Raw genomic sequence first — 10,904 nt, 5'->3', positions numbered from 1 at the left:
TCACTGCAGGGACTCAGTCTGAAAGACCCACTGGAGGATATCCTGGTGGCCCAGATCCTGCACAGCTTTGGGTTGTTGCTGTAGTGCTGTCACCCAACATACAATCAGCTCCCTGGCCACACAGAGCAATAACAGAGGCAGCAGCTTCAACATAGCCCAGGGCCCAGTGTGTTCCCATAGGTGGCTTGAGGGGATGGGAGTCACACTTAGATTTGGGGGCCTGATTTGCCTCCTTCTTGAGTTTGTTCTCCTGTTTCACTTGGAATCTTTGAGGGCATCACATTCTTTTCACTGATACTCCTTCTCTTCTGCCTTGTCCAGCTTCTGAAGTTCCTGCTCCTGAGCTTCCAGAGCTGGCTGTTTGGCCTCCCACCTCTTCTCTGCCTCTCCTTCCACTTCCAGCCACCTCTACCTCTCTGGCTCCTGATCCACCTGCACAGCCTTTATGTACTGTAGCACCTTGTTTGCACACTGCTTACACAGTTTCTCATCGAAACAATCACTAGCCACTTTGGCCAAGACAGTGTCCAGGGTGTTATCCTTTAGGTCCAGCCACTCCAGGTTCTTGAGCTGAGCAAAGCTGACAGGCAGGGTGACCAGTCTGTTGTTGAGGAAATTCAGGTGCTGGAGGTGGACCAGAAGGCCAAACTCAGCTGGCATTGACTAAAGCTTATTCTTAATGAGGTCCAGCTTCATCACGTGTGTGAGGCCACAGAAATCGCATGGTAGAACACTCATTTTATGGCAGGACAGATTCTTATAGTTGGGGAAGTCCTTAGTATGTTAATTCTTCTAGTGTTATGATGTTACTTATTCCCGCTGTTACTATAATTGCAACTGACACTTGTGCTGAATTTCAAGGCTGTATACATAAATGTATTTCTTTGGGGTGAACTTCATTTAATTGTATGTATGGAAATTATGTATGGAAATGGTTATATTATCTTACCACCAGGATAGTTTTCTTGTGGAGCAAATACTTTTAATTATCTACCCACTAATATGTCTCATAGAACCTACTGTTGTCTTAGCAGACTAGCTGTGTTTCTACCATCTCCACAGAATTTGGTAGGTCACCATCTGCACAACATATCCATAAAAGGTCTATTTCCTTTGATGAAAACTGTAATGATTCAGTAAAGGCAGAATTTGAGACTTTGACATTTTCCCATAGTAGGTAGGTATCCTTGGACTAGCTGTCAGGGATTACAAAACAACTATGAAATTGGCCTGTGCTGTGGTAAAAAATATTAATCATACCTCCTTGGCAATCAATATGCTTAACGAAGAGCAAAATCAATATTGTCAAGCTATTTTTGAAAATCAGGCTGCGATTGATTATTTGTTATTATTAAATCATAAAAGATGACAGGAGCTTAATAATATGTGTTGCTTTAATTTAAGTGATGACAGTAATTCTACTTCAAAAGAGTTACCTTAAAAATACCATTAAAAAGGTCCAACGAGATGATGGAAGTTTAGATTTATTATATTGGCTAACTTCATGGTTACCCAATTTTACTTGAATCAAATGATTTTTCATAGGTGGATGTTTAGTAATATTAGGATTGTTACTTTGTGCTTATTCTCATCAATGCCTACCTTATTTTTTAACCTCTGCCAATATTAAAGAAAAAACAAGTGTTATTCACCCAAAAGGCCATATAAAACAAAAAAGGGGAGCTATAAGGATTCTGTGTTCTGGATTGGGGTCTGATGACTTCATGACTGTGGCATGCTTGGTGGCTGGGAAAGTTTCTGTACAAAAGTATATGATGCCTAGCAGCTGGAAAAGTTTTGGTGCAAAGGTACAAAATGAATAGCTGCTGTAGCAATGCCCTCTGAGGAGGCTCTGTACTACAGTCTTATCGGCCTTGACCTTGATCTCAGGCACATGGCTCCTGTGAATACAAGAACTTGCTTCTTGATAACTACAATGTTTCACCAAGTTCTGGTGCTCCTGGATCTGCCTGCCTAACAATAACTTCAAACAATGGACTTTCTTGAGAGCTATACTAAACTTCTAAGGCAGCATATTGTAACTGTAGAATGTAATGCGCAGAATGAGCATCCTTAATGATACAATAAACAATAATGTAGTTATGGTATGAATAATCTAATGTAACCTATTGTTATAAATTAACAAGGTCACTTAGATGAACAGCTGTTTTTCTTTCTGCCTTTGCCTCTTGTCTCTGTGTTTCCTTTTTATTTCTCTACAAAATTTACTTAGCAACTTGTTCCCCAACATGATGTGCTGCTTCACCAAAGGCTCAAAACAAAGAGGCCAGTTGGTTATGGACTGAAACATCCAAAATGGTGACCAAAATAAACTGGTCTGTTATTAAGTTTAATTAGCTCAGGGTTTTGTAATAGTATTGGAAAAAAAGAAAACTAACACAAATATGATAGCTCTAAGTGTTTTCTAATGGAAGAAATTATTTTTATCTTCATTTTGTACTCCTACCTATTTTAATTTAGTTTAATTCTATGCTTTTTTCCTAACATTTTTAGTTGAAATACTTCTTCATTTCTTCTTTACATTTTAGATAATGTAAAAACTTAAGACCTCAAAGTTTTCTCTGAGCACTAGTAATATTATTCCATTGGTTGAACTAGGGTTTTCCTTTGAAGAATTTCATACATTCTAGAATTTTGGTTTCAATTTTCTCTTTCACAAGCAGTTTTTCAAGATAGGATTGTTGGTTCTAACATCTAAAAGTAACAGTTGGATTCTATTCACAATCTCATTGATTTCAAGATGTTTTTAAGTGTGAAGTAAGACATTTTTAATATTTATCTTTTAAGAAAATAAAAGTGGATTACATACTTCTGTGTATCTCACACCCTCTGTGAGCAGTCTACACATATTTTACTTATTATCAAAACTTTAATTGCAATAATTCATTTCACAAAAAAATGATGCTTACATGTAGAAAATAACTTTCTCAAAGTTATAAAAACATAGGAAAGAGAGTTGACCTAATCAACTCTCCCAACCTCTTTGCTGTTCTGTTTAAAATCCATAATAGGATATGTCTGAAATGGTATTATTACTCCATCTTAACTCACATTTTGGTCTGTCTGAAGTTCAGGTCCATATTTAGGTCCCTGGATCTTCTAGCTTATCTTCTAGTATTTGGGTGCTTCCTGACCCTGATTAACTCTCATAATTAAAAAAAAACATAATGAATGTTATTTTTATAGCAGTTTTAGAGTCAAAAACATTTAAATACAAAGGACCTAGACCTTCTACATAACCTCCTTCCCCAGTAATGCAGCCTCCTACATTTGCACTTTCTGGAATGTCCATTTTCTGCAACTGTAACAGAATGGCTGAGGCTGATAAATTTATAAAGAACAGAGAGTAATTTTCTCATTGTTCACGGAAGCTGGGAAGCCCAAGACCAGGAATCTGGAGATGGTCCAAGTCATCCCATGTTGAAGGTGGAAGGGCGAGAGAGGGGAAGAATGGGACAGCAAGGGAGGGCTGAGCTCACATTTGTCAGAAACTTGCTCTTGTGATAAACAACCCACTACCATGGTAATAGCATTAATCCAGTGGATTTATCCCCTTTTGAGGGTCCCACCTCTCAACACTATTGCATTGTTTCTAGCTCATGAAGTTCATGGGTCTCACTTAAATCATAGAAGACACAATTAAGTCCCTACTCCTTGGTGGTACATTTTACAATTGATTCATCAATAATAATACAATGGTATAATTCCAATTTCCTTTTTTTTATTGGGGTACACCATTCACTGTGTTCTTCTACTTTCTATGGACTTGGAGAAAAGAATAAGACATGCATCTCTACATGGGTATCATAGAAGAGCTTCACTAAAGAAAACATTCTTTGTGATCTACCCGGTCATCTCCCTCCCTCTGAGCCCAGACAACTACTGATGATTTTACTTTCTCCACAGTGTCACACTCTCTGGAATGTCATATGATTGGGACAATACAACATGCAGCCTTTCAGACTGGCTTCTTTCACTTGGTTATATACTGTGAAGTTTCCTCTATGTCTGTTCATGGCTCAGTAGATCATTTTTTAAAAATTATTTTATTAATAATATATTATGCTTACATTTTTTAAATACCTCTATTTTATTTATTTTTTATGTGGTGCTGAGGATAGAACCCAGGGCCTTGCATGTGCTAGGTGAGTGCTGTACTGCTGAGCCCCAACCCCAACCCCGAGGAGCTTATTTCTTTTAAAGAAATGAATTATATTTCATTATCTGGATGGACCACCGTATATTTATTCCTTCATGTGATGAAAGCATTGTTGTGGCTTCTATGTTTTGGCTGAAAAAAAAAAGATTTTGGAAACATTTGAGTGCCTCCTTCTGTAAGGGATACATTTTTGGCTCATTTAAATAAACGGCAAGCAGTCTACTCTTTCATCAATACCACACTGTCTTGATTTCATAGCTTATACTGTCTTGAAGTTAGGTATTATTAATTGTTCATTTTTATTCTTCCCCTCAGTATTGGGTTACTCATTCTGAGCCCTTTGCCTCACCATGTGAACCTCAGAATTAACTTTTCAATATCTACTAAATAGTGTGATAGAATTTTGATTGAAATTGCAGCTGTTATGAGGATCTAGTTAGGAAGAATTGACCTCTTGGCAATGCTGTTTGAGTTTTTCTCTCCATGAACAGTTATTAACTCTCTCTTTATTTATGTGTTTGCTCATCCAAGCTTCAATGTTTTCCTTGTAACATATTTTGTTACATATAGGCTAAAATATTCCATTTTTGTAAATATTAAAGTAAAGGCTATTGTATATTTAATTTCAGCACCCTTTGTGGCTGGTATATAGGAAAGTGAACTCCATTTGTATATTAGCCTTGTATCCTGCAGGTTCACTATGACTTATTCCAGATTTTTTGTAGACTTTTGGTTCTTTTTTTTTTAAAATAAGTTCTTCCTAGATTATCATGTTATTTATAAACAAAGAAGGATTTGTTTTGTAAGCATGCATTTCTTTCTATATTGTGCCTGATTTTATTTGCAAAAAAACTGGCACTGCAATGTTGAAAAGCAGTGGTGAGAGGATGAATCCTTGCCTGTTCCTTACCTTACAAGGAAGGCTTCTGGTTTCTCTGTGCCGAGGATGGTATCAGTTACAGGCTGTTTTGTATGTACTCTTTATTAAATTTAAAAAATTGTCTTCTATTCCTAGTTTATTGAGAGTTCTTTTAAAAAAGAGATAAGTGTTGAATTTTTATAATGCTTTAACCACAAATATTGGCATAACCATGTGATTTTTCATCTTTATCCTTTGGCTAAATATATTGTATTAATTGATATTTGAATTCTAGACCAGCCTAATGTACCTAGGTTATATCTCAGTTGGTCATGGTGTATGATTATTTTTATACATTGTCAGAATGAGTTGCTAACAGTTTGATGAGAATTTTTGTTTAATCAGAAATTAGAAGTCCTTCTGACTCTCACTTAAAAGAATGTTAATAATTTCAAATTCCTGAGAAAGATCTGTAATGCCCTAAGTGTTTGCTCTTGTCATGTCTTGGGCTTTACTTTTTTATATCTACTATGTTTAGTTGTTCCCTTTATTATTTTGTGACTGTGTTACAGGACACATATATGATACATTCTAACTATGCATATGTTTTTTTTGTTTCATTAAATCTATATCTCCAATTAATAGCATGAAATATGAAATAAATAGATGTTCTAAGATTGCTCAAGACACTAATGAATAAATAGATAAATAGCTAGTTTCTATGACTACATGAATCTTGCAAAAACATCTCTAGTCCCAAACAAATAGAGACAATTGAGTATTAGATAAATGGAAAAAAAAAAAAACATTGGTCAGACAATGTGGAACTAAGTGATAAATTCATCTTCAGTGAAATTAATTAACATAACTGATATATTATATTTGCTAACTATCATTCTGACAAGGTTTCCATTTCTAAAACTTTTTATGTTGCATCCTTTTTAGCATAGTAATGTGATTCATCTGCTGGCATATTTACAGGTATAAACTTATGTGAATTCCCACTGAATGTGATTAAGGAAAAGTCATTATTGGATACATTCCAGTTGCAGGACTCTATGGTTAGAGTGGTTTCTTGGTATAAAAACTACAGTGATCTTCACCCTGTCAGGTAAAAGATGCTGCCCTTCAAGGACCTGATATAATTATTGGAAAAGATGCTTCACTATGCTTAAAGCATGATCTACATGGAGAAATATAATCCTGTGTCCTAATTTCTAGCACAAGTATTTGATTATACCAATACCTGCAGAATCTCCCTATAGAGCTCAAAGATAGTTATTACTAGAGTTACTGGAAAAGAACTTAAAAACAAAACTTTCCTTGTTAAAAAAGATTAGTTGCTATGGTCCTAAAATAACATGTGATTTGTTTGCCATTTTGAAGAATTATTGCATTTTGGAAATTTTTAATTTTCCCATTTTCACCACGGAATTCCTTTGAAATCAACAATACTGGTAATGATTTTCTGCAAACTTTAGAAGACTAGGGATATTGGACAGACAGGTATATTTTGCATATATTGTTTTAAGTATATCCACAGAATTAATATAGCCTTTTTCTTTTGCACGATTCCTGGGTTGAAAGGGATTTTCACCTCTTTACTAGTGTACCCAGAGGAGCAAGTGTCATCTCATCCTTGAACTTTAGCATAAATATCACCTTTAAAAAGGAATTATCTAATTACCTTATTCAAAAAGTGTCTCACTCTTATTTTATTCTTTCACAATAACCTGTTATTGTCCAATCAAAGATTAAAGCTACAGTTTTTAGTTACTCCCACTATTATTTTGTGACTCCGTTAGAAGATGTAAAGTTGATTCAGTTAGGACTATATTCTTATTTTATTCTTCCATTTTATTAACTATTGTATCACCATCTAAGATCATGTTATCTGGAACAAAATAGATGCTCTTTATTTATTTTTATTTTTTTAACCAGGGATCAAACTTAGGGGCATTTTACCATAGAGCCACCTCCCAGGATCTCACTGAGTTGCTTAGTGCCTTGCTGTTGCTGACGCTGGCTTTGAACTCATAATCCTCCAAGCAGCTGGGGTACAGGTGTATGTCTCAGTACAGGCTGCTCTTTAGTTTTGTAGAAAAACAAAGAATAAAGAGAAAAACCATATAAATAACTAGTTACTACAGCTGCATATACTTCTAAAATATATTTAACGTCAAACTCACATACAGAAAAGTGAAATTAGATAAATATAAAATGAAAATTTCTCTGATAAAAGAAGGAATAAGTGATAAACTCATCTTCTGTGGAACAAATTAATGGAACTGATATTTTGTTCTTGATTATTTGTCCCATAATGTTTCTGAAAATATTTTTTCTTGTTACATCCTGTGACTCTATTTCTGTGTTTGCTGTATTGCATCTTGAAACACAGATATTCTTTAAAAATATATGGAGAGTAAATAAGCAAGGATCAGTTTGGACATCTTCCAGTTACAGGGCTCCATGATTAAAATGTGTTCATGGCATAAAATCTTTATAAATATTTGTCTCTGTCAGGTAAAAAAAATATTTCTTCTTTTAGTAACAGTTATAATTTTTTAAAACTATGGTTTATTATTCTTAAAGAAGGATTTTAAAAGGCACACAAGTATTTTATCCATATACAAAGCACAAGTGTTTGGCCTTAGTAAGATAAGAGGAGACAGATTAAAAAGCTGAATAGTATCTATTAAGGTAGTCAGAAAAGAAACTAGAAAACTTTCCTTTTTTAAAAATACTAGATGTTATATTCCTATGACAATTTTTTTGCACTTTTATTTAATTGTTTTAATATGGAAAATTTTAGTTTTTTACCAAGAAATTCCTTTGTAGACCACTACAACCACTAATTATTTTCTGCAGGATTTAGAAGACTCCAAAGAAAATGGACAAACATAGTTGTGTGATTTTAAATATAATCTCCAAGAATAACACAGCTTTTTTTCTTCTGTGTGCATACTGGATAGAAGTAGGATTACTCCTTATTTCAGAATGAGATCAAACTTCCTTTTTCAAACTGCAGACAAGCTTCCAAAGGTAAGACTTTCTAGTCAGTAGAAGAAATCAGACTTTGAGATCCTGGGAATGTTTCATTACCCAGGAAATTGTATCACTCAAGCATGTAAGAAAATATTGATAAGAACTTCTGCAGGTGGTAAGTGGCTGTTCAGATTGTATAAAATAGTCATCAGATTTAGATTTAAAATATTGAAAATTTAAGTCAGGGCCCATGTTATATCTTCAATCAACACTGTTGCTTCCATCTGGAGAAGTAGAAGGCCCAGAGTGAAAAGAAAATTTATCAGTCATCTTGAAGATTTCTCTCCTTTAATGTCATGAGCCCATAGTAGACCCTGGGCCTTCATGAGCTAGTTGACAATCTGATGTCTGAAGTTTATCTCAGGTGAAGAGTAAGACACAATATAGTGTTCTATGAACACCTGCTGGTTGGATAAATTAAAAGACTGAACATAACACACATCTTTGTACAATAATTACTGCTACTTCCAAATTTGTGATGTTTCTGTTCTCTAAGATTAGCATCTGTCAAAGAGTCAACGGTAGATATGGTAGGGACTGTTGCAGTCGACAGGGTATGCAAGAAAGGGGAATGAGAAGATCACATTAGGAAGATATTTTGAATAAGAAGCCAAGGGGAACTGAAAAATTTATACATAAGCAATGTGAGAGGAATAAAGGAAGTTTGAACACTGCGCATTTGACCTGAAGGATAAGACAGGAGGAAATAGCCTTTTAGCATGATAAATCCTGGAAGGAATAGATTTATTGTAGAAAATACAATATTTGCTTTTGTAATAATGAAAAGGTCATCTACTGGAAGATATCACTTAAATAGTTGCAGATATCACCTTAAAAAGGGGGGTGTGATAATATAGTAGATATGCAATTCATTGTGTTTTAGTTTAGAATCATGTGGACTACTCAACCAAAGACTCCAAACCAAAGTGTTTTTAGGGTTTGTCAAGCTGAGACTGATAATTCCTGGTTTGTCAAGTATTCACATGAAACTATTTTTGGTTTTATTGTGTCCTCCCATATAATTTATATGTTGATGTCCTACCTGCAATCCTGCAAAAAAAAAGCTTTATTTGGAAATAGGGAGTTTGAAAAGATCATCCAGTTATAAAATTATATTAGGCTGGGTTCCAATCCAATATAACTTATAAACTATTGGAGTAGAAAATTTGATGAGGAAGAATGACAAATTAACACAAGATGGTCATCTGCAAGTCCTTTCTTCATGGTCTTCTGAGGGCTCCACCAGTGCCCATACTTTTATTTTGAATGTCTACCTGCAGGGCTCTGAGACAACACATTTGTGTTTATAACAGCTGTAGCTCCATCAGATGAAGACAGCTTTTGGTATCAGAAAGTGGGGTGCTGTTCCTGCAATAATATATGAAGCCAGCTTTGTGATTGATTGATGGATCAATGTGGGGAGATGTTTGGGAATCATGATAGAAGGAGCCCAGATGGCCTTGAAAAGATGGTGGGTAGAAATATGAACACTGACAGGTGATGCTGGTGAGGGCTCAGCAAGGAATGAGAAGAATGATGGAGATGTCATCTGTCTTGGAGAACAGAAATCACTGTGAGCACAATGTTCTTGGAAATGTGAATGCTGAGATGCTTGGGGGTAACAGTTCCAGTGGACTGTGGGCCAAAGACAGTGGAGGAAGGGCATCATTTTCTAGATTCAACACCAGGATTGATACAGTGATGGTGGCCTATAGTCTTCCAGTAATAATTAATTTTATCCACTCTTCATATGAAGAGTGAGTTTTTGATATTACAAGTGTGACTTTATTTGTATATATGGCAGATGAATAAATGTGGTGATAATGCTTCTAAGGACTTTTTCAATGTTTTACAGGTAAACTGCTTTATTCTCTGAAATAAGGATCAATAAAAGAATAAATGGAACATAGAAACAATGAAACTTACTTTGTCCTCTTGGGACTCACACAGAATCCAAAGGAGCAGAAAGTGCTTTTTGTTATATTCTTGTTCTTCTACATTTTGACCATGCTGGGGAACCTGCTCATTGTCATAACTGTAACCTTCAGTAAGACTCTGCACTCTCCAATGTACTTCTTTCTTGCTAACTTGTCATTTTTGGACATCATTTATTCATCAGTCATTTCCCCAAATTTGATTTCAAACTTGTTTTTAGGAAAAGTAATCATATCCTTCAAGTTTTGCATGTTTCAGCTTTTTGCAGAACACCTTTTAGGAGGGACAGAGGTCACTCTTCTGTTGGTGATGGCCTTTGACCGCTATGTGGCCATCTGTAAGCCCTTGCATTATTTGCTAATCATGAGGCCATGGGTGTGTGTGGTACTGCTGGTAGTCTCCTGGGCTGGAGGTTTTGTGCACTCTGTATTTCAACTTGGAACTATTTACAGGCTCCCTTTCTGTGGCTCCAATATCATTGACCACTTTACGTGTGACATGTATCCCTTATTGCAACTTGCCTGTGTTGACACCTATGTCACTGGCCTCTTAGTGATTGCCAATGGGGGACTGATGTGCTCTATTTTGTTTCTGCTCTTACTCATGTCTTATGGTGTCATCTTCCACTCTCTCAAGAACCTGAGTCAGGAGGGGAGGTGGAAAGCTCTCTCCACCTGTGGCTCCCACATCACAGTGGTTGTCCTCTTCTTTGTCCCCTGTATTTTCATATATGCAAGACCAGCCAAGACTTTCCCCATTGACAAGTCAGTGAGTGTGTTTTACATGGTCATAACCCCCATGTTGAACCCCTTTATCTACACCCTGAGAAACTCAGAGATGACAAATGCTATGAAGAAACTCTGGAAAAGAAGTCACATCAGGTAG

The 10,904-nt window shown here is 35.7% G+C and overlaps 1 protein-coding gene and 1 pseudogene across 1 annotated transcript; one reads left to right on the top strand and one right to left on the bottom strand.

Annotated features, from left to right (window-relative positions):
* Positions 1-3,313, bottom strand: LOC113175051 (leucine-rich repeat-containing protein 59 pseudogene; annotated as a pseudogene).
* A 6,670-nt stretch (positions 3,314-9,983) lies between these two features.
* Positions 9,984-10,904, top strand: LOC113175082 (olfactory receptor 4A47-like). The gene has a single exon (XM_026379246.2). It carries the CDS (start codon positions 9,984-9,986, stop codon positions 10,902-10,904), a length of 921 nt encoding a protein of 306 aa, XP_026235031.2.

This window comes from Urocitellus parryii, chromosome 4 (assembly GCF_045843805.1).
Source record: "Urocitellus parryii isolate mUroPar1 chromosome 4, mUroPar1.hap1, whole genome shotgun sequence".
Classification (NCBI taxonomy): domain Eukaryota; kingdom Metazoa; phylum Chordata; class Mammalia; order Rodentia; family Sciuridae; genus Urocitellus; species Urocitellus parryii.
This window is presented reverse-complemented; position numbering and strand designations above follow the sequence as displayed.

Coding starts and splice junctions, on each gene's coding strand:
- LOC113175082 (XM_026379246.2), top strand. CDS start 9,984: ATGGAACATAGAAACAATGAAACTTACTTTGTCCTCTTGGGACTCACA.